General features: G+C 42.8%; 2 protein-coding genes across 5 annotated transcripts in view; one reads left to right on the forward strand and one right to left on the reverse strand.

Annotated features, from left to right (window-relative positions):
* Window positions 1-1,219: 1,219 nt before the first annotated feature.
* Window positions 1,220-9,623, reverse strand: TTF1 (transcription termination factor 1). 3 transcript variants are annotated; one of them, XM_090121315.1, is made up of 11 exons: window positions 9,526-9,623; window positions 8,070-9,158; window positions 7,216-7,460; window positions 6,663-6,848; window positions 5,187-5,265; window positions 4,797-4,927; window positions 4,138-4,366; window positions 3,759-3,848; window positions 3,488-3,553; window positions 2,736-2,821; window positions 1,220-2,289 (listed from the first exon to the last, which is right to left on the reverse strand). In XM_090121315.1, the coding sequence occupies exons 2-11, from the start codon at window positions 8,912-8,914 to the stop codon at window positions 2,126-2,128; spliced, it is 2,121 nt and encodes a 706-aa protein (XP_089977441.1). In that variant the 5' UTR covers window positions 8,915-9,158; window positions 9,526-9,623; the 3' UTR covers window positions 1,220-2,125. The 3 variants fall into 3 exon arrangements, with proteins under 3 accessions (XP_089977441.1, XP_031457627.2, XP_089977440.1); XM_031601767.2 differs by having other exon boundaries at window positions 9,432-9,567; XM_090121314.1 differs by having other exon boundaries at window positions 9,398-9,560.
* A 41-nt stretch (window positions 9,624-9,664) lies between these two features.
* Window positions 9,665-24,425, forward strand: part of CFAP77 (cilia and flagella associated protein 77) — a 52,399-nt gene continuing 37,638 nt past the window's right edge. Inside the window, exon 1 of one of the 2 annotated variants that reach the window (XM_031601769.2) lies at window positions 9,665-9,939. In XM_031601769.2, coding sequence (XP_031457629.2) covers window positions 9,826-9,939 — 114 coding nt within the window. In that variant the 5' untranslated portion in view covers window positions 9,665-9,825. The remainder of the gene's footprint in view (window positions 9,940-24,425) is intronic. The other variant, XM_031601768.2, reaches the window with a different exon arrangement.

Below are 24,425 nucleotides of genomic sequence, written 5' to 3' on the forward strand. Positions count from 1 at the left end.
GTTTTTTTTTAAGGACTGACGGTGCTTTTAGACTCAAAGGATGTGCCCCACTCTTTGTAACAGCCTAAGGTAGAGCTCTATTATTCAGTTCTGCTGGGTCTGGGAAGTTCTTGCTTGTTGTTTGTTTTTTAACCTCGACACAGCGTTGCTGGTTTAGTAATAACACGGCCCTATTGCTTCTCCCTCCTCCACCTTTACAAAAGAAGTACAAAGGGAAAAGATCCTTGCTTATCCTCTCAAGCGCCAGGACTCACAGAATGGGGATATGATTTTGGAAGCCACCTCCTCCTCCAATGGATGAAAGAGTCAACAACAGCTTACCAAAGGAGATTAGGGATAAGGAACTGTTTTTACAGAATCACAAATTGGTGAGGGTTGGAAGGGACCTCAAGGATCATGAATCTCCAACCCCCTGCCACATGCAGGGCCACCAACCTCCACATTTCATAGCAACCCAGGCTGCCCAGGGCCCCATCCAACCTGGCCTTGAACACCTCCAGGGATGGACGGGGCGTCCACAGCCTCTCTGGGCAGCTGTTCCAGCACCTCACCACTCTCTCTGTAAAGAATTTCCCCCTGACGTCCAACCTAAATCTGCCTTCCCTCCACTTAAAACCATTTCCCCTTGTCCTTGTTTTCCTTCTCCATTCCCAAAGCTTGCATGAGAATGACAAGTTTCCACTTTTTTTGCTGTAGGAGAGAGGTCAGATCTGTACCTTTCTCAAAGCAGCCACAGTAGTGGTTGCCCCAAGTTCACCGTTCTTGCACTGAGTGACTTGTTAAATGCTGTTTCTCCATTAAAGAATGTGTCAGCAAAACTCTTCCTTTAGAATTTTGCCTTTAAACGGGCATAGAATAAATCCTGTTATGGAGGAGCAAGTTTGTTCCTGTGACATCTACCCTGCAAAATCTCCAGCCAAGCTGTTGTGCTCTACTCCACAAAAAAAATTTACACTGGTAGGTAGGTAGGATGGAAAAGCGCAGACTGCTTATATTTAAAATTCAAATGCTTCAACTTTTAACCTCCAAAGCTGCCAGGCAATTTGGGCTGAAAACTTACCCTTATACAGGCAGCTGATCTCATGCAGCATCCTGTCTGTCCCACAGAATCCCACTGTTTCCTATCTTCAGAGACTAAAGCCAGACTACAGTCAACATGGAAAGTTCCCATGTAAAACCCTTTGCTACATGACAGCCAAGAAAATACTCATACAAGGCCTTTATTTCAAAAGCCTTTAAAACTTCTGCATTTTCATTGACAATTATTAAAGTAGGAAATTCTCACTTATCAAAAGCAACACAAAGCATTATGTCAGAACCAATTCTTGTGTTTCTAACACAGCACATATGAAATATAAACAAGCCATACAAATGCTTTATACACACAGTAAAATTATATTACATTCACTGAGTCAGTTTACAAATAAGTTTTAGGCAAATTATTAAGTGATCATACAAAGACAGGAGGTGCAACCTCCACCTTATCCTTCTTTCTTATCAAAATGTAAAAACTCGCCTTGGCACAATAAAAAAATATTTATGTGCATATATATATTTATGTATATACATATACACAGTCTGTTTTCTCTCTATATTCCAGATATTAATAAAAACATTTTAAATGTTTTGTTCTGATTTACATGAAATGATGGTATAATTTATGATTACAATGGAGCAAAATCCTTTTTCTCTGAAAGAGTTAAATCTACAACAAAAATTAAATAAGTTGCTTTAAAGCATAAGACATCACACAGTTGTGCTGTTTCCATCACCACAGATGCCTGAAGATTTGTTTATATTTTAGAGTTAAGATCACACTCAAGTTTCTAACTCCACTGAAAATAAAGCAGTGGAAAAAAATATCTATTTTTGAAACTTTTAGAAAGAAATTTGGTTGCAGTTAGAAAAGGACTTCTAAAACAAAGCTAAATGATGGTAACAAAAGGTAGCATTAAAAAACCTGTATCTTCAATCAGTCTTCAATATAAAACAAGAAAAGCAGATGTGCCTATATTCTTGTTTTCCATTATTTCATAGCCTGTGTACCTGCAGTGGTTGATCTGCACCCCCTTTCCAGCAGACCCTTTTGGCAGTTAAATATGCAGTTAAATTGCTTTTAAGGCAGTCAGTCATCACTCTCTTCACTGGAGTCAAAAACATCACTGAGTTGGAAAACCTGTTTCTTTGGATTGACCGTTGAATCACTGGAGTTAGACTGCTTCCCTTTCTTCTTGTCCAACTTCTGTTCAAGTTCTGGCAGTGTCTTTTCAAAAAGATAATCAATGATTTCTTTGAAAAAAGAAAAAGGAGTCTTAACTGAATTTGTTCAGAACTGGATCCCTTAAAGAGAAAGAGAATCTCACAGGCAGAAATTGTTTTGTCAGTGTTTAATGCAAATATCTTATCATTCCATAGTCATTATAATGACCACACTGTAGATTGGACATACATGTACATTAAAACATAAAGCAAAAAAGCACGGTCAAAACTTTTTATAGTTGAGGTACTAAACAGAAGGGGTTGATGAGCACTGTGTGAAGATGCAATTAGAAGGAAACTGTTACAATCCACTGAGAAGGAAAAGAAAAATTAGTAAAATAAGTATAAAGCCTGTGGTATTAGCCAAATTGCTTAGGACAGAAAAACTAAGAAAGCATGCAGTGAAGTAGAAGATGTAACCTCTCAAATTGGAACAAAAAGCTTAAGGAGTATATAAAAACAGCTAGGAGACTCACCAGAAAAAGTCTTTTCTCGCCAAAAAGGAACATAGGAGACTTTGAGTTTGTAAAATTTTGCTTGAATGTAGCTGCCAGGAACGTCTCTGAAAAGACAAGAGTTGAAAGACACAGTGATGCACTGAGTCACTACTGACTTTATGTGAGTTACCAATTCCTGAGAATGACACTGGTTTACTTTGCTTCAGGTAGAAAGCACAGACTGCAAATCCTAATACAGACAAGTTTTCAAGTGTCAATTCCCTTAATGTAAGCACCTAAAACATAACACTACACATATTCATCACCTAGTTAGTAAAAAAGAAACAACAAAGCTGAAAAAACTGTGGAAAACATCAAGAGAATCACAAAGAAAGCACAGCATTCACAGTATCACTAATTTTATGTTCAATTTTTACTTTGTTTGGAAGATTTATACTCTATCACACATTCCAATAATTGCCCCTTTTACTGTTTTTGATGTGCATTTGGAAATGTCCTTTACCAGAACTTCAGCACAGGCTATGTAATACAGTTTTAGTAAACAAAAAAACACCAGGAGCAGAATAACAGCGTTGCCTGAAGTGGATAAAATTAAGTTTCAGAACTTCCAGACGTGGCTGATTGTGCAGTGCTGTGCAAGGATCAACACCTGTACATTATCAAATTAGATAGTATTTTTTATGGTTGCAGAATGTTGATTCCTTTGAGGAAATTCGGACAGTCTGCTTCAACTATCTTCTGTATCCATAAGAAAAGAAAAGAGTTTTTACCCAATGATATCACTGAGTTCTTCCCAGTTTATTTCATTAGCATCTTCCACTTTCATTTCATACAACCTGGGAACATAACAGAGGCAGTGTGTAGGCAGAATTCAATAAATAATTCAATAAGGTTCACAGCTCCCCCAGTCAGAAGTTACAGGACTTTTTATCCAAAGAGTGGTACGAAACCACAGGCACACAGCTCACAACCAGCATGCTTTTATACCACCACTCTGAACAGCAAGAGATCCAAAAACATCCCACTAACTCTCAACTATACCTTTTAATAAGGTTGATGCTGGCTTGTAATCCTTTGGTTCCGCTGTGTAACTGCTGCCCTTTGGTAATCTTGTTGGTTACAATTGAAGTCCTTTAAAACACACAAAAAAGGTTCCTATTATTTCACGACATTTCAGGCACCTAAAGGAAGCAACTCCAAGATGCCACACTTTGATGCTACAGCAACAAAGCAGCAGCAATCAGGCCTGGAGATCATAGCAATGAGAAAACCTAGCACAGCTGGCAAGGAGTTATTTGTCTCTTTTTGTAGTCTCCAACCTATTGCCTATCCTACCAAACATCACATTACAAACTATTCAAAATGGGGTTAAATACTCCCAAGGACAGGTTTCACTACTCAGTTTAGTATAAAGCCTTACCATTTCTGCTTACATTGTCTCCAATACCTAGTGCCCACTTTAGTTTCAATCTCAGTCCATGGTAATTTCTGGAAAAGTTTCTCACGGTCAATCTGGAGACTTCTATGTGATTTTTTTGATGATGAAAGAGAATTTGCATTTTCCAATTTTGTTCTTTTTACAATCACTTCCTCCACTGCATGCATCAACTTCTGGATCTCCTCTTTTGACCAAGGACCATAATTAATTTCTAAAATAGAAAAATATTCATGGTTAGGACATAATTTATCATACATTATTAGGAAAAAATGCTTCATTTTGCCATATTTTCATTTAAAGGATCCATTTCTTACCTGCTTCCCAGAAACTCCTCTGCATACCAGATGTGAGAGGAACACTCAGTTTAATGAGAATTCACTCTAAAGAACGATACCAGTTCCTAGCTCCTGTATTTCAAGACCCTGCTGTCAAATTCCTCACATCCTCCCCACAACAGCATTTAGACATCAGAAATGTCAATTCCATTTAAGAAAACCACATTTGTCCCAGTTCCTCTTCCGCCCATCCCACCTTTTTTGTTTGTTTTTCTTCTCCCACAGCTTTGAGACTGTTCTCTTTTGCCTGAAAGCTTTTTAAATTAAAATACACAGAATGAATTATTATTCTTAAAAAATACATACGTGACTTGATTTCAGAGTATTTCATGGCAACTGAGAGATTAGAACGGGACATCATCTCAGCAATCTTCTTCCAATCGTTGCCATGGAGAGCATGATACCTCTTCAATTTCTCTTTTTCTTCTTTAGTATACCTAATAGAAGAAATGGACACAGCTTCATATGCAAATTCAAACCCTTCCAATATCATAAGAGAGATATTTACCACAGTTTCAAGTCACGCTTTGTACTGGAGGGATTTATAGCAACTAGACAGAAAAATGAATTGCCCATTAAGTCACAGTAACCAGCAGAAACGTGGGATGATCTTAGTTATATCCACATTTAACGAAGAAGGAAACATCAGAGAATGCTATCAACCTTCTTTTAAACTCTTTCAAATTACTGGCTTACCTCCCTTTGTAATTATTTGGGTCAAATATCTTCCTTGCTCGGTAATATATAAGTCTCCAGGCTCGTGGTATGCCCTCAGCTGGAAGGTAAACAATTCAATTTTAAGAAACATTTTTACACTGGTGAAGCAACTTTAAAAAAAGTATTTTTATGACTCTGCTTTTAGATTCTCTCCATTCAAAAGACAGTACTCTACAACACTTCAGAAACTGCACAGGAAATAGTGTTGATAAAATCTCCTGAAGAGTTCCAAAGATGTAACTGTTACAGTCATGGTAAGATTACACGTGCTGACAGCTGATACATAATTCTGTGAGTGTGCAAGGGAGTGTACAAAACTGAACTTTTGAACTCTGAAGCACAAATCTCGAAACTTTTGAACTCTAAAGCTAAATCTACTGCTCTAAAGCTTCCAGTTTGGATGGACTGGGTGTAAATTTTTGTAACATGTGGATCACATGCAAGAAGCTTATTGAATCCTCCTACTAAAAAAAAGGCACAAGGCAGCCACCCATCAGGAGGCCAAGCACTTTTGCATGCTAACTATTTCGACTCTGAAAATCAGGGAATGAAGGCATTCAGCGAAAAGAAAGTGAAGATCCTGGCTGAAGGAAACATCCTTGAAGTGGAAAAAGATCCACAGAGATAAACACACCTAACAACCTTGGCTAAGACTGCTAACAGTGGTTGGCATAACATCAATGTCGCTTTCTGCCAAACGTTCCCAGAGCAGGAGTGGTGTCTCAAATGAGAAGTCAACACCATGCCAGTGTGACAACACAGGTGGAATGATCAAGTTCATGAAATCTTCAAGAAGAACCAAAGTATCCAATCCCAGGGTTATCATTTATTCTGTCTTGCCTATGTTAATGATACAGAACACAGCATGGCGAGCCACTGAGAAAGGGCACTGAGCAGCTTTACCAGGGACACTACAAAATGAATATATTTGCAAAGCAGGAAAGTTTCTTAGCCATGAGAAGTCATGAGGGAAGAGATTGTGCCTCTTGCAAACAGAATCTCATTAGTTGGAATTTTATTTGCTTTCCTCACATTTTGGAATACTAACTACCCCGACTAATGACTTTATTCCTTCCTGTTTATGACATCATTTGATGATGAATATTTCAGACAGCATTTAATCATTCTTTCCCATTGATAAATCACTAAACTTAGACACAGCCTAGCAAATGATGTACCTTAAGCCACAAAACCCAAATGCAAGTCTGTATGTGCTGCTGGTCACAATAAAATTTTCATTTCTAACTTCTTCCTGACCTGGAATAAATAATAAGAACAGCACACTGTGCAATTATCAACTACAAAACCTCAGCAACGTGTTCCTTCTTTTTTTTTTTTTGCCAAATCTGCCAGCTTTAGCACTTTTCAATAATAATTTACTAAAAAGAAAAAGGAGATATCACAAGTCTGTGGAATGCAACATTGAAATATATGAGACAGAGCTTTAATGCTTACCAAGCTTTTCACAAAAAAGGTGCTCTGCTTTCAGGCGATTGATGGCTTCTTTCTCTTCTGGATACCTCGAGGTAAACAGGAGCTTTTCAGCACTGTCTATCCCAGTAATTGATAAGAACTCTTCAACATTTTTCCTGATTTGATTATTTTCCTTCTGGGTAAATCTGCCAAACTTGATAGCAATACCTAAAATAGAAAGAAACTTTTATTAAAAAAATAAATAAAAGAGCCCCAAGTACATAATACTTCAAGATAGCAAAGATGTTTTAGAAAACATATAACAGAAGATCAACAAATTCAGAAGGTAAAATGGCATATGAAAGAGAAAGAAAACAAGAGGTGGGAGCAGGTAATTTAAGCACACATTCTGAACTGTAATTTGCTGATAAAATAGGGGATGCTACGAAACAGAGCAACAAAAAACATGCTCACTAGAATTAAATATAATGCAACAAGAGCATGGCTGTGAGAGGACACAAAAGCTATTTCCCCTCTGTCAAAAGATCAGCATAACTACACACTTTTTCACTGCAGCATTCTTTTGAGGTCTCACCTTGTTTTTTAAACTGTTTAAATCTCTGTAAGTCTCTTCCAGCCATTTTTCTGATTGAATGGTCAGACAATTGACCCACATGAGGAATAAACTCTTCCAATTCTTGTTTTGCAGTATCTAAATCCAAGGCTGTAACCACGGGCAGCAAATCTTCATCATCCAGACTGAGCTCATCAGTAGCCGTGGTTTCAGTAAATGAATTATTCTGGTCCTCCTTTTTATTTGATGTTGTGGTTTCTGGTGTCCTGATCAAAAAATTAAACAGCATTAAAACAAACAAACAAACAGACAAACCCACCAACAGCAAAGCTCCAAAACAGAGACTGTTAGTATCTCTACAATTAAAAGTATAAACACGTTCATTAATTAAAGAATAAGGACTATTTCAGACATCCATACACTCCACCCCAGCAGAAGCCTTTTCACACAGATGTAATTCATTATGACATTTCAGTGTTTACAGTATTCAGTCTCTGAAATCAGCTCCAGCTTCCTCAGAGAACTCTTACACATAGACACACATAAGTAATAGTGGCTCTTGATATCAGTGCCAACACAACTTTTCTGTTTGTTATTAATGCTCTTACTATCAAAAATACTCTTAAGGCTATTTTTATTATTGTGCTTATTCTACATCATTGCAAATGGTCACATATTCTTACAAACTTTCACTGCTTATGTTTATATTCATAAAATCCCTAAGGTCTAAAAGCAGGATTCTATTATCTCATAACATTCAGGCTTTAAAGCTGTTTTTAAAGATGCATGCAACAGAGACTAAGAAAGATCTGGGACTCAAATACTGCAATATAAACCTATTTAAGTGGAGTAGGAAAAAAAAAACCTAAACTTACATTACATCAGAATCTGAAGAGCTGTCTTCTGTGATATAACTCCTGCTTTTTATAACCTTTGCAGCCCGTCTAGATGACTTCTTAGCTTCTGCAGCAGATTTGGAGAAACCAGTAGGTGCATCTGTAGGATCCTCACTGACAGCAGAAGCACCACAGGCACTGCCTCTGCACTGCGACCCCACCACACGACCCCCACCTGTGGTGGATGGTGACTTCACGTCCTCCTGTTGCTTCTTTTGGCCTGGGTATGTCAGAAGTGACAGGTCAACATTTGCATCGCTGTCCTCCTGTGTATCCTGGGTACTGCTCACCCTTCTCTTCTTCTTTTTCGGCCTTTTATTGCCATGTGTTTCTGAAGCAGGTGACTCACTGACCCCATCCTTTTCTGGCAATTTTCGTTTTCTTTTCTTCTTAACAGACTTCTTAAAACACACATTATCAGCATTATCCTCCTGACAACTATCAACACAATCCTGATTCACAGGGACACAAGCCACATCACTGTGACTATCCATACTCTCACTGAACTTCCACTTCCTTCTTTTCTTTTTCTTCTGAGAAGCACCCAGCACAGTTTCACTACCTACTTCACGCTCCAGTTCTGCAAGAGAATTCTCTAGCAGAGGCTGCTGCTCCTCGCCCTTCTTTTTCTTTTTCTTCTTCTTTTTAGAGACTTCACTGCTCTGTCCTGCATGATCTTCAGAGAGCTGCGTAGAAGCACAGCTGAGCTCTGCATCCTGGATGCTTCCATTCCCATGGTCCACATCGAACCGTTTGCGTTTTCTCTTTTTCTTCTTGTGAGAATCCCAAACGGGAAAATCATCACCATTTGCTTTTTCTCTCATATTTTCTCCTTACCTTAAATAAGAGTTTTACTCACGCGCTCAACATTACATCCGTACCATACTCTCATATATTAAAATAATAATGATAAAACCTATAGAACCGCTGTAGAACGACTCAGCATTGGGTGAGAAGCAGACGGGGCAGGCGCTTGCTTGGCAGGAGAGCAAACTTTGCAAAGCGAGTGCGTGGAAACGCTGCCGCCCTCATCACACACACCGTGCATCCCAGCCTCGGGAACGCCGCCTGCAACAACAGACACAACGTTAGCATTAAGTTGACTTGGAATAACTCCGGAATAACGCCGCTATGCTCAGCACCGACACACCGACAGTCTAACAATACGACAGCACTGAGTTTTCTGCTCAGAACTTCCTGACCGCGCTCCGGTTCTGTGAGAGGCTGTGCCGGTACCGGCAGCTCCACGCCAACACCCGAAAGCTCGAATGTTTCATCGGGAAAAACTACGCGTAAAACGCCCCAACCTGCAGCCCAACACCGCAGCCCGTCTCTCCGCACCTCCTGAGCACCGCGCCGTTACCGCAGGCCGGCCACGGCACCGCACGGCACCGAGCGGCACAACGCAACACCGCACCGCCGCTCACGCGCTCACCCCTCGTCCCTCCGCACAGCGCCCCCCGCGCCGCTCTTTCCGTTCCGCCCGCTTTTCCCGTTCCGCCCCGCCAGGCGGAAGTGTTCCCACCCGGAACCATCAAAGCAGCGCACCCACGGCGTGGCGGTTGCTAGGAGACGAGGAGACGCCGTTCCTCCCCCCCCCGCACCCCCGCACCCTCAGAGCCGGCCCGCCCCGAGGCCCCCGCAGCGCAGCGGGGCTGTAATCCCTTTTTCCTCCTTTTTTTTTTTCTGCCCCTTTCTTTCACCTGTTGCCCCCGCACAGCGGAGCGGTCTCGGCATGGCGGGGCCTCCTCGGCGCCCCCTGAGCCTGGCGGAGGTGGCAGCGGGCAGCGAGAACGAGCGGCTGGGGGTGGCCCGGGACAGCATGCTGCGCAACCCGCGCATCCTCAAGGTGAGCCACGCGGCCGCACGGCTCCCGATCGCTCCCATCCCGCAGCACCGCGGCCGGAGCTCCGCGGACGCAGCGGCTGAAGTGCAGCGCTCGCCCCCTGGGTGGCACTGCGGCCCCGCTCGGCCCCGCCGGGCTGCCTGCGCTTGGTCCGCTCGGTCCCGGTGCTGCCCGGCACAGCGGAGCTCTGCCATGCGGCACAAAAACAGCTTTTCAAACCCCGACCTTCTACGTTAGTTCTTCTTCTCTGTATCCTCTAAGATTGACTGGGAGCAACGTTACCATAGAATCGCTTGAGATGGAAGGGATCTTGAAAGGCCATCGGGTCCCGCTCCCCGCACTGAACGGAGGCACCCAGAGCTCCATCAGTGCTCTCTTCTCATCCCCTGCCCTCGGGTGTCTGCAGGCACGGGGCACCTCCGCCTCTCTGCACAACCCATGTCAGCACTCCGGTATCTGTGGTTGGAAGCGGAGCTGGGGTAAGATTGTCCTCACCTGAAGACCTCCCTGTGAAGGATGTGGGGCAGACAGCATAAGCAGAGCACCGGGCTTGCATGTGAAAGCAGAAAAACCCACCAGCACAGAGGCAGCATCTTCCCCATCTCTCCGTGCTAATTCTGCCTTATTGTAGAAAAGCGTGATGGTAAATACGTTTTTAGATGATACGTAAAGCAGAAGAGTTTTTATTATACGATAGTTAGGGCATAACCGTAAGGATTGGTTGATTGGTCTGACTTGTCCTCACGATTCATTCCCCTGAACTGAAATACATACAAACCACCAGTAAGCACCATAAAATTCCAGGTCTGATAATCTATAACTGGTAGTTCTGTAAGGAGCGATGCTTCTCCTGTACTGCATTCCATGCAGGTAAAATTATATGCAGACAAGAAGATTATGATGTATACGGTGGGAGATCTGTCCCTCCCGACTGCAGCATCCCATCAGACACTGCCCATCCATGGAGGTCACTGCTGTTTCCTTTCCTCAGGTCTGGCAGTTTGCTCATCCCTGGCACAACTCAGCCTGTCAGCCCCCTGTGACTGGCACTGCTGCTGCAGAGCATCTCAGCAGTGGAATTTCTGAGCATTTATAAGCCATGGGATATTTTATTAAGGCTCAATCTGGATTACTGCTATCTGGTCAGGTAAAATAAGATTTGAGAAAGTTTTGAGGAAAAGTAGTGATAAATTTTTGTGTTTTAGCATTCTAGACAACTTTTCTCAGTGTTTCTCTGCAAGAAGGTTTCCTTCCCAGTAAGCCAGCTTGTAGGGATGTAAAGAGACCTGCACCCACCTGATGCAATTCTCTAGCATGATGCAAGTGAACTAACAACAGAGATGCTTTTACACACACAGAGTCAGCAGTAATTTACCTTAAAGCAAACTCTGCTGCCCAACTTCTCAGTGCAATCCCATGTCACATCATACCCCACCAAATGCCAAACTATGCAGTATCTCCCATGTTGATGGAATGGTGCTATGGTGGCATACCCACGTCCCTTCTCCGTGCTTCCAGCTGCAGTCCTGGGTCTCTTCTCCCTCCAGGGGAGCCCTCGAGGTGCAGTACTTTGGAGTCAGTGCTGAAGGGGTTGGCCAGCAGTGACACCTGACAGCAAAGATATGAAGAAGGGTACAAAGGCTTTGAGACAACTGTCACTTGGACAGCTGCTTCTGGCAGCCAGGGGAGGGCACTGCAGAATGTGCAGCTGGCATTAAGGTGCACTGGGCAGCAAATACAGAAGATCTCAACAGTGATGGATGGGACGTTTGCTCCCCAGTCTTACTCTGACCAGCACTCAGTCCCTGAAAATATTGTTCTCTATTACTCTCCGGTAGAATATATGGTAGGTTTTAATTAATTAAGGAATTAATTTTGTTAATCAACATATGTTTGCTTGCAGTATAAAACTGAGGAAAGTATTTCATCTAGTGATTTCAGTAGGAATCTGAGCAAAGCATTTTTGCTTGCTTTGTTTTTACCAGTAAAAGCCTTAGCAAAGCACTTTGCTCAGTAAAGACTTTTTGAAAACTACTCTGTGGTACAAAAATAATCCAGCTCTAGGCAGGAAACAACTTCCCCACACTTAACCCCCAGCACACCATAATCATCCTCAACAGAGAGCTGCCAAAGTCCTTGCCTTACCAGCCCATAGTAGCACACACACCTGCTGCATGAAGGTAAATGAGAAATCACAGCTGTGAAACCTGCACATCAAAGCGTGCTCCTACCAGCTGAAGTGCACTTGGGGGACAAAAAGAAAGTGGAGTCTGGGAACTGCTCTCTGTGAAACAACTTTTGAGCCCAAACTAAGTCTTGCAGTATCAAAAAGAAAAGCTGTTTCAGAAGCAGCAATTCCAAGGAGGCTGAGAAGGCTCTGTAAGCACTTGGGAAAGGCTGCAGGAGGTCTCAATCCCTGTTATGAAGGCTACAAGAGAACCAGATGTAACAGCGTTTTTCAGAACTATTAACATCTACAGTATTTGCTTTAAAATCTTGTTACTTACATTATAACTATTGCCAGGCTCTTTTTACTGGTCTAAATGCCAGAACATTTAAGATTTGTTTCCCTGAGCTTTGCTCTTCAACCACAAGGGGTAAAAGGCAGAAACAACTCACCAGATTTCACTCTTTCCTTTAATTCCTGTTGAACCACACCATAAGTGACTTCTTGGCCATCTGACTTGTCACTGAACTGCTGAGAATTGTTGCAAACTCATCTTGTTTTCTGGAGACATTCATAAAAAGGACAGCTGTGCAAATGAACAGCAGCATTTTATCAAATTGTGTCACACCATGGAAGAAAAAAAAGCTCTTCTTACACGAGAGACAAACACAGAATCCTAGAACCATTAAGGCTGGAAAAGACCAGTAAGATCATCAAGTCTGACTGTCAACACATCAGTGGGCATGGAGTAGGATATGGTGTGGAAAAGGATACTGACTTCAAGGTACAACCTGCCTGCATCAAAAACTCTTGCAGCAGTAGTTGTTGAATGGACAGGCTGCCCAGCACTCTGCCGTTCAGGCTTTTATTAATAGACCCACACTGTGGCAGTAACAGAACTTTGACTTGAACATTGTGCTCAACCTTTGAGCCTTTCACCTCCAGTTTACTCTTTTCTTAGACCTTCTCTCCCTGTCCACACAGCTCCTTCAGCTCTCCCCACGTGGGCATAGCAGGGAGCCAGGTGCTCCTATCTCACCCAGTCCTTCCAGGAGGCACAATCATGATGCAACACTCCTTTCCTCATCTGCATCCACCTTTGTGCAAGGACTGCTCACCTACACTGGAAGAGAATTTGATAAAATGAAGGCTTCTCTAAAAATAACACCCATTGCTGGATGCTCAGAGCTGTGACAGCTATTAGAAACCACAGTGTGTGTGCGAAGGGTGGGACTGACAGAGAGCAAAACCATTCCCTCTCCCTAAAGTGTGCCAAAAAAGCACAGGTCCTGGTGTCCTGCTCTGTCTCCATGGCACATTCCTACCCCAGTGCCTTGGGGTCCACAGCAGCAGCACCACATGGGCTGAGAGTAGCCAGGAGAGCCCCCAAGGTAGGAAATGCTGCTGACAGCATTGCTGCCATTCACAAGGCAGCTTCTACAATCACTTAGATAACTTCCCTCAGCTGTTAGCTTTGCTGATTTAAAGAACCATTCCCTTTTCTAATATTGCTCTCTGCTGTTTTTACTCAGTGCTCCTATTCCAAACTTGGTTGGGGACCAGTTCTAATTTGTCCATTGCAGGTGAACGTAGAGGAGAGCAGCCACAAGGACTGTGAGCTGTGGTCGGAATAAGAGCATCTTTTATTTGCTGTTAATTATACTATTTACCTCAATTTGCTACATGTGCTGAGCATCCTGTGCTTTGCTGCTCAGGGGCGCTGAGGATTAATTAGTGTTTATGCAGCATTCTGTGTGCTTATGATTATTATTATATCACTCTTACTGTTATATTTCCACAGTCTAAGGCCAGCATTGTGCTTTTTCAATGTATTCTGAAATGTCTACGCAGTACAGCTCAATAATTCATTAGAGAAATAAGCTAATGAAGGGCTGGTTAGTCAAATAATCATTAGATTTGGTTCTGAGCTTTGTTTTGCCAATGCTCCGACTTCTGAGGGTTTTCTTCTCAGCATGAACTCATTTAAGATTTTAAATGAATTATTTGGTATGCTAAAAATTAAACTCCTTACGAGCTTTAACGCCTTCCCACGTTTTGCACAGACAACACTGAAATAAATCAGCATTTCCAAGAGGAGAGTAAACATTCTGCAGTGGTGAAAATAGTGGGTTCTTCTGGTGGGTGTCTGAAGGCAGGATTCAGGCTGCAGACAGACAGCAGTGAGTCAGTAGGCAGAGGGGCAGCAGCAGTGCAGGGCATCCGTAGCTGCTCAGCACAAAGATAGGCGTGCGGGATGCGAAAACAAGCAAAAGGGCATTTTGATCCTTTATGTGAACAAAACAATGCAAATTGGTGAGACTAATAAGCCCCAAAACATTACAAGGTGAATGCCTTTCATGTTTGTGAAAATCTTCTGTGTTTATCCGTCTAATACAATAGAAATAAAGCTTCAAAGGGCCTTTGATTTAAAAGTGCATTATTGAAGTCAGCCTGCAAAATAATAACCATTAGACCGAATTGTTGCATTATGACCCTAACAGCAGCACTGCTGGAGCAAAGAAAGCCAGCACAGCCTCTTGCATGAGTTGTTGTTGATATAAAATCAGAGATTAAACCAAAGGAAGAAAGTATGTTAGACATGAGAAGAAAAAATAAAATGACAAAAAAGGTCACAAATGGGTCCACGTATAAAATGAGGCTGTCGTACTCACAGTGCAACGAGAGCTGCGTCAGGCTATAAATTTTTATGATGGAGCTGGAACTCAGGCTTTATTGTCTGGAGGGTTTAAGAAACTTTGGGAGAGAGCCAACACCCGTTCATGGTGTTGGCCCCAACCCATGCTAAGCCAGGAGATGATTTGCAGACTAATTCAAATCCAGGACACCATGCAAAATGTCAGGGACATTTGAGTCCCTGTCAAACAGAGGGGAAAGGTTTGTAATAATCCCCAAGGCTCAGAACCACACATGTCTCACAGTTCTTTTCAGAGTTTATTCTGTTCTGCCATTTCAACCATCGACCTGAGGACGCACCCTTATCTACAAGCTGTCCTCTGGAGATGCTGAACCCACCAGGCTGAGGGCAGCTCTGCTGACCCACTGGCGTCTTGTAGGAGCACAGGAACATCTCTGCCCTTATTTCCTCTGCACCCTCAGCTCCTCATCCCATCAGCAACAAATAGCCCTCCTGTTCTGCAAAAGGCACAAGCAAATCTCCCAAGAATGCAGGAGAAGCTGGAAGAGGCTCAGTGAGGACCTTTCTGAACTGGAGGGCGCTGGGTGAGTGCCCAAAGGAAAGGCAGAAGGCTCTTCATTTCTAAACCTTTGCTAAAATCATTTCTCCTCTTTTTATTCAGCATAGAGAGCAAACAGGGGTCACTGGGAACAATGTTTTCTGTTCCAGGTTTACAAGTTTTTCACCACACTCTCCCAAGGGCAGATTGCTTTCCGTGCGAATTCCTAGAGATGCTCTTATGCTTAATTACTGAATTTGAGAAGCCTTTGTCATCTTGCAGGAATTGTTTTGTTCTTGCTTGGCTGCTCACATGGTGCAGATTAGACAGAACCTGATTTCTGTAGGTTATTATCTTTGTTAACCATTTACACTTAAAATAAATTACATCATGACTTTTCAACTTGCGTTTATTTGAAGGGACACGGACAAACGAAAGCGGGACCCTATTGCCAGATTTCTTACAACAGCCTTTAAGAAATTTCTCTACTGGGGCAAATAGCTTTCGTTTGATTTTTTATTTTTAAAGCAAATCAACGTGCAGATTTGTACCTAAAAATCTCACAGTGAAACCCAACTAAAAGCAATAGTGCCATTCCCGGGCTGAAAAATCAGAAAGCAAGCAGAGTGAAGAGCAAACTAAAGCTGAAAACGAAGATCATTTTAATGGCAGGTTCGGGCTGCCCGCCCAGGTGGACGAACGCCTTTGTTTGCAGCAGCTTTGTAACTTCCCGACGTCCCTTTACGTTTGCTCCCCTCAGATCACCTTCACGGCTGCTGCACGTTCCCTTTGCTGGTTCCCAGGAGGCTCCGCTCGGGTGGCGGGGAGGCGGCTGTGACTCCAATAATTGCAGCGCATTACGGTGCGTTAAGGCGCTGAGAGATGCTGAAATGCAGGTTTCCCCACACCTCCCCACCACGGCCAGAGCTGCGCTCTGCCCCTCTGCTCCGCACGGCGTGGGGCTGCTCGCCAGCCCTGCCTCCGCCATCGGGGAGATCAAATTGGGATCAGATTAGCCCCAGCAATGAAAAGCACAGTCCCAGATCACGCTCGCGGTTAGTTAGCATTTAGATAGGCTGGGACAGGGGTCCGTACAATAGGCATCAAAGCTGAACTCTTGGTGCAGCAAGAGGGATTAATTTCTTTAACCAACATGCCTGATCTGGCCTATCTCATTACCCTGCCTTGTCAGTGTCGATGTTAGATTTGATTGAAGATTATACCATTTAGGCCTTTCCCCTGTTTTCCACAGAAATCGGGCCTATTGAATTGCACATTCTTCCATGGGCCCCTGTCAATACTCAGTGGCCTGAGCCTCTAATTCTGCTTCATTTAAACTTCATCAACTTTTCCAATCAAGTGGAAGGATCTGAAATAGGCTCCGTAAGCAGAAAGGCCCTTTTTCCTTTTGTCAGATAATTTATTCTGTTTTCTCCTTCTCTCCCCTCTTCCCCACCTCTTTCTCTTTTTCTTCTTTTCGCTCCCTTTCCCTGATGCTGAAAATGAGATTACAGTATTTAAATGACTATGATAATCAATCGGGGGACCTTGAGCCGAGATTGAGGTTAATTTTTCTTAGCAGAACAAAGAAGCGTGATGCCATTGGGGATTTGAAGGTGCAATCTGTGTTTCATGCCTGTATTCCTCCCCCCTCGTCCGAAACTGCAGTTTTAGTCGTCTTTTCTTGTTACTAACTAGGCAGTTGTGGTGATTTTTAGCAGAGGCAACCCCTAGGAGAGGAAAAATGTAATTTTGGGCCGATAAATAGCTAACAGCCTTCAATCAGCTATTTTAATGGGGAAAAAAAATCACTTCCATGATGTGACTGCAGATGGAATGAAAGTGCTATCATCACTTTGTTTGTATTTAAACATAACAGGAATAATTCTCAGCAGTGCTGCAAGCAGCCCTCCCAGCCTGCACAGTGCAGCTGTGAACTTTGAACCGAGCACCTCTGTCAAGCAGCCACTTGGCAGCTTGCTTGGTTGCCTTGAAAAAGTGCAGAACTTTTGTCACGATCTTGCTAATCAGAAATGGAATTGCTTACATTCATCTTAAAACTCGCACCAAAATGCCTTGTTATGTTCTTTAGACCATGCATTTCTGGTTGTAAGACAACAGCATTCGCTCACCTGGATCACTCCCCTCCCCTTCTTAGGAAAAGAGAGGAAAAAAAATGTGTATTTCTTTGCTTCCATCCCAGCTGTCTTGTCAGTGCTGTTTTACATGCTGCCACCCAATGTTATCTTTTATTTGTGTCAGGAGAGAGGATTTGACAAGTTCAGTATACAATGTTCATTTGGCAAGGCAAATTTTTCATACCAATTTTGAGTAGAAAATGAAACCATCTTTCAACAGAATGAGCTGCATCATTTTTGGACAGACTTATTATGGGAAGAAGAATTGCAAAACTTTATTTCCCTGCATGATTCCCCTTCCAAAAAAACCTGGAAATGAGACATTTAAACAAACAAACAAAAAAAATAAATACATGTATGAACGTTTGAGCCCATCCGTTTGTTTGAGAAATAAAAAATAACCACCGGCTGCTGTCAGGTGGCTGTGGCCTCCTTTTTGTTAATCAGATGCTGCTGAGATGGGTTGCATCATAATATAGCTTTGCTTCAAATCTTTTAAGCTGTCAGAAAATTGGGGAAGGCAGAGCGACTTTAAAGTTTGTCAGCGTTTGCCAAGCAGAGCAGTCATTAACCAACAGCAGGGGGGGCTGAGGGCTGAGGTAGGCAGAGGTGCCCACGGTCTGGGTGAGGATGGTCCGGGTCCCATTGAGTTTCAAGGGTAGCTGGGTGCTCTGCCTCTCTCAGGCATCCCCAGTGAAACCTCTGATGATGCTAAAAGCTCTGAACAGCCCAACTGATGGAAAAACTCGTTATGAATCCTGTTCTCTCTGTTCCTGGCTCTCTGTTGGCTGCCTGCATCCCGTGTGCAAGTTGCACCAGCACAGCAGCTTCCCTGGGGAAGAGGCTCTGTGCAGCCCCACCTCAATGGGCTCTGCTCCATGACAGAGACTCCCTGCTGCAATGGCATAGCAAGCTCCTAGGACACTTAAACATGTCTTTTTTCCAGAAGACCATGTGTTAAGAAAAGACCTCATAACCTTCAAACTGTGATGAAGTTCATTTTACACCCAGCATCCCTGCAAGGTTATGAGGTGTAATCTGAAAGCCCTGCAGGGCTAAATGTCCTTGTTCTACAAGCCCACAGGATGCCCGAGCCTGCAGTGGGAACTGGGATGCTCTTCTACGACTCTCTGTGGATTTTAGCTACAGCAAAAGCAGCAGCAGCCCCAAGATGCCTTTCCAGCCCCACAGACTTGGAAGGAGCTGCATGTGCCTTGGGGCAGTGGTTTGCTCTGACAGCCTGCTCTCTTTAAGCAAATGTTGACTCACACGGGGAAATTAAAACTCCATTAGACGTTGCCACATTGTAGAGCAGACCCCATTACAGCGGTTGAGTTGCAATTAATTGGTTTCCACAGAAATTACTTAATTCTGGAAAGGCACGGATAGATGGGAAGGACAAGGCTGATCTAAACAATAATTTCCTAAAGTGATACAATCTAAATAAGTTAATGAAGTGATTACAAAGTTATTAATCTTAATATGAAAAAGAGTCAAGAGAAAATATTGGGTATATAACAGTTTAGAAAGTACAGTAGACTTAATAACACTCTGGTTAGTGTCAATATGAGGCAATCAGCATTTGGGTGATGGTGTAGCAGATTAATTATGTTCCATCCAGAAAACTGTCATTTCCAAGTGTTCTGTCTTCTGCTTTTGTTTGCTCAGTTGTTTATGCTGCTTAACTTTTCAACAAGTAGATGGAAGGGGTTGGATTCATGGCACTGCAAGTTTGGGGATTTTTTTTTTTTTAATTAAGGTTAGCTTGGGATTAGGAAATGCAGAGCTAAATAGCTACAGAAAGAGACTCTCTTGCATGCAGATAGAATAATTAATCATTTGGAAGTACTCTGGCCTGGGAAGGGCCCTCTGTGCAGGCAGCCCCTCTATGGGGAGCTGCACACTGCATCCATGCCCCAGGCTCCATAGGGCCCTGCTGTGTCCCCCTGTCCGCCCAGCTTCCACACTGCTCCTGCTGGCATGATCAGGGTGAGGAAGCATTTGTCTTCTGCAGAATAAATAACTAGGCCTTATAAGTCATTAAAAATGTATTATAAGAAAAATACAGTGCAGCTATAAATAGAAAACAAAGCAACTTGTACATAAACTTTTACAATGACTGTTACTCAGGCTATCGTCACAACCTGTTTTTAAATGAATTTAGCATCTGTGATCTCTGGAGGCTCCTACTGCCTGCAACCTCAGCTCCAGCTCTGGCACAGCACTGCTGCCTGTAACCTGCCCCAGCTCTGCCCTGAGCATCCAGCACCCGCAGATCTGCTCTGTGACCTGCCAACCTTGTCTTCAGAGCCCCTCATGGTGAGCAGAGGTACAGAGGGACTCAGTTCTCCCAGACTGAAAAAATCAAAGTATTTCACTTATTTTTAATTCATTTACAAAACTGCATTTATGAGAGTGTGACACAGCAGTGACTTCCATACAAGATAATATCTCTCCCTGCAAACCACCACTGATACAGATCTTGGCTTAACATGAAATGAACTGTGTAGCAATACATTAATCATCCAGTGAGACATCAGTGCTGTCTTTTTTATTACTTAACCAGAGTTGATGTAGCTAAAGCCACGTACTCCTAGCCTTTCTTGAGGAATATGCATACTTCTGAAGCGTGCACGAAGTTTGTCAGTAGGAGACAAACTGTGCTTTGTGTTTTTAGATTTGAATGTTAGGAGTTTGTGTTCTCTGGGCTGGTGGGCCTTGGCTTCCAGAGAAAAAGGTGGTATCTCAGGCTTTCGGCTCATTTCAGTCATTTGATGTTCTAGCTTTGAAAAATCAAATGCTAACTGTGGTCCCAACGTGACTGATGCTGAAAATTCCACAGTGGAGTACTCAGAGCACTTGAACTCCCAAATGTATCTAATAGGTTTCTCTATGGGAAGGACTGGGCTGCCTTTGCTGGACAGTGATGAACAATTAGGGATCGCAGCACACAGCTGTACTGAGGAGTCTGTGTTTACATATTCAGGTCAGGGAAAGTAGGCCACAGATCCCGGTGATGAATCCTAACAGCCTGAGTTGTGGTTTTGTGGTAAGGAGGAGGTTTTGTGCAACGTTTTTTTTTTAAGAAATGTGATGTTTCCCTCAGTACTCTGCTGTATGCAAAAGAGCTGCTGCAGTATGGTTCAGAGGAAGAGCAAATTATTTGTTTGCAAGAGTAAGAAAGTGCCAGGGGCTGGAAGGCACCGCTCAGCAATTCCCAGCACCGGTGTCTTTAGGATCTGGGGTCACACTGTTCTGTTCAATTCCATTAGCACAGCCCTGAGTCGTATCTCCATTTGCATCTAATTCCTGATCAACCATAGTGGCTCGAAGTACTTGCAAAATGAGCCTGTGCATTGCCACTGAAGTCATTCTGTTCTGCTCCAGAAGTGGGATGCGTCACAGGGGTGTGAGAGCAAGCAGATTTCCTCTTCTGCATGGATGTGTGTTCAGCTCTGCGCTCCCAGGCATGGAAACAGCTGGGAGGAAACACTGGCAGAGCATTTCCTAACAGAGCGCACCGGTTGGATGTACTTCTGCCAAAAGATGAAACTCAGCAAGTAATGATTGAAAAAAGCAATTTCTTTTTATGAAATGTGTGTTCTAACATTCTTTTTAAACCAAACTTGCAGGAGCCTCTTTCTAAAATGCTCCCCCAGCCTCCCCGGTAGCAGTCTGATCCCTCACCTCCCTCCTGCAAGGCTGTTAGTGTGCAGCAGTCCTTTTACTTTGAGAATTTAACAAGGAATTCTGAATTAGGACGTTGGAAAACCTGTGATCCTATCTACCATGTCTATCCCATCAGATGTGGCTCTGTGCTTTCACTGCCTTGCAGACAAAGGGGAAGAAAGTTGAACACATGGTATCCTCAGCGAGAAAGGGCTTTGCTGTAAGAGGATATTGAGTTGTTTCATAAAGCCCAATATTACGCTTGAATTATGCCTGAATAAGGAGAAAGGACATTGTTAAAGAGCCCTAAACATTGACCGTAGTGGATCATCTTTCTTTCAAACCCTTCAGTGATGTTGTTTTTGGCTGTTAATGATTTGGTATTGTATTTATAAGCCAGCAGGGTAATCCAGAGAGCAGCAGGAGGGGCAGTTGCCTTAAATAAAGCTTTACAATGCTGCTAATTAAAATGATCCTTCCTCTCCCTGTGATGACTAATGAGACAGAAAGAAGAACTGGGGAGGGTTAATGAAAATGTTGCCATGAGATTCCCTATTTTTAATTGGTCTTTTTAATGTTTTAATCTCCTTTATGGTGCAGGGGTGGAGATGGAGATATTGTCTTTCAACCTTTCTTGTACCGTGCCCAATAGGATTGTAATGCACAGCCTTAGAAAGGGGCATTTTTTGATATAGAACCAAACCATAACCAAACAACTGAGCCTGAGCGTGTGAATGTCATGAGATGGAAGAACCAATTTTGGACTTAACTGAGAACAGAAACAAGAAATGTGAAATCTGTTTTTAAGCTCATCTTCCAAAACTCCAAGGGAGCATTCGTACCCTGAGGATTGAGGCTCAGATCTATTGTGAAGGATTGGCACCGATGCTCAGTAGTATTTAGAGCTTTAGGTCATAATGCTCTGTTAAATGCAATATTTATCCCATGAGTATGTCACAGTTCACCTCAGATGTCAAGAATTCAATTAATATTCTGTTTAATAGAACACACCATGACCTAACCTTTTAATACTCTTAGTGAGTCTGAGCCCTCCTTATTAGTGTCACTCTCTAACTGTCCTTCTCAGTTGATGCATCTAACAACAACTGGGATGGGGAAATTGGGAGCAAAGAGAGAGGGGAAGAGATTTAAATTACTTTTGGACCTCACTGTGAGGATTCAGTAGCTTTATCCCTTGTAAAACTCAGCTCACAGGGGGTTAGCACACCCTGCTTTTCCCATTTTTACAGGGTTGACATCTTATCAGTTTCAATTTTCTATTGATTTCAGAACACAAAAGGCACCGCCAAATTTTTCATGGTTTGAGTCCACTTTTTCATTGAAACAGCGTTTCTCCTCCTCACCCCACATTGTCAAACTGGGGGTCAGGAGAAACCATTCATGTGAGTAACACCTGCAGGATTAAACCTTTGCCTTGGAACTTCATCCGTTCGCTGCAGTGGTGGATTATACATAGCACAGACTTTTGCCTAAATCACTTTTGAAAATTATCTCTGAAAGTAGAATCCCTTCAAGGCATTGCCCCAAACTGGATCTGCCTCATTCTACTACTTTTTTATGCAAGAGTTCCGTAACACATTAGAAGTAGAAAGAGACTGTAAGCAAATAAGTGTTTAAAACGATTCTCTACCACGTAGTCTTTATGTTTGGGGATGTAGCTCAATAGCAGCAGATCATTTTAAGGCAGTGGTTCTGGGATGTGATTAGCACAGCTGAGAGTACCTGCCTGCAGGTGGGAGGGGGCCCCACTATCACCACACCTGTGATTTCAGGAAGATTTGTTGGGAAGATCAACCAATAAATACAGAATGTACACCGCAGCTCCTTAGAGTGGGAGGAAGAACAGGCGTTGTGCCAGATATTTCCATGCAACTATATTCATTATTTATGCAGAAGAAGAGATATTTCAGGAAAACAGAGCTGAACCATGAGTGACAAGGTATCTTTCTGGAGCGCTGGGTGCAGGAAAATTGCACCAAGGTTGACAGCTTTTTAATGTAGAGTCTCTATTTCACTGAATTACTGCATGTTGGCATTTCAAAAGTACAAGATGACCTATTTATTAGCTGTGAATCAAACAGAAATTACACACTAGAAAATAAAAAAGTTGTATGTTTCTTCCAGCCGCTAAGATACTTATCCTACAGAAATAATGTATACAAAAAAAAAGAAAATCTGCAAACAAAGGAACATCAGTCACAAGGCACTAAATTTAACATTGTAGGACCTGTGTTCATCTTGCAATATTGTGATTGTTTGTGCTTGTTTCCTTACATGTGATGTACTGTTAAATATGTGTGTGTCATAATACTTTAAATTTCATTATCCTTGCTTCACTTAGGCTCCCACCATCCTCTTCCCTCTTGAAAAGGACAATAGTTGCTTGGTAATGTGATTTCAACAGTAACGTGCTTCACAAAGCAGCACAAAATAGTGATCTGAGGTCAGGGTTTCCATGTTCCTAGTAGTCCTGTCCAAGCAAGTCCTTTCTCCAAGCAGTTTGGGGTAGGGTCTTCCAAAGCCAATCTTGGAAAACATGGCCACAGTTCACTGATACAGAGGAATTCCTACAACTTGTGCAAAAAGCAGGTGAACATCACCCATCTACTACCTCAATCATGCATGACCCTGTGGCTTTTGGTCAGCACTGAGGGTCATCTATAGGCAGTGAGTCACCAAGCTTCAGTTCTGCAAGTCTTTCATATTCCACCATTAGACAAGCAGCTGTTGATCAGAGAAAAGCATGCTGATTCTGACTTAGAAACACACGATTGCTACAAGCGTGCAAGAGTATAGAAGTAATAATCTGAAGTATAGATTGATGCATGTCACCAACAGTCTGCAAAGACGAAAATCTTCAGTATCATAGCAAGTAGGTGGCCTCATCTCCTTTCTTTGCCAATCCCTTCTGTTCCCCCATTCTTTAGGAAGAGCACAAAGTCTTGGTGTCTTGCTGCGTGGCCTGGATGTTGTTTTCCTTATCATAGCAGCAGGCTTTGCAGGGAAGATGAAATGATTGCTGACTCTTTTCTTCTCATTAAATTTGTTTATGTTGTGGACCACTGAGGTTTTGCTGGCTTTGTGTCTCCTGTACTCTTGCTTTGAGGATCCCCAGCATTCATAACAGTGAAACCAGCTGAACATCCGCAGCTCTTACAATAAGTCCAGTGTGAATTTTTATTACACATGCATCATTGTGTTTTTCTAAAGACAGAACTGAAAAGCAAATTGGCTATGCAGGAAGATTACTGCTTGGTCTCTCCCTAAAAATGGCAGTTGCCACCCCCAAATCCAGAATCA

The sequence above is a fragment of the Phasianus colchicus genome, chromosome 19, assembly GCF_987193195.1.
Source record: "Phasianus colchicus chromosome 19, bPhaCol1.hap1.1, whole genome shotgun sequence".
Lineage (NCBI taxonomy): Eukaryota > Metazoa > Chordata > Aves > Galliformes > Phasianidae > Phasianus > Phasianus colchicus.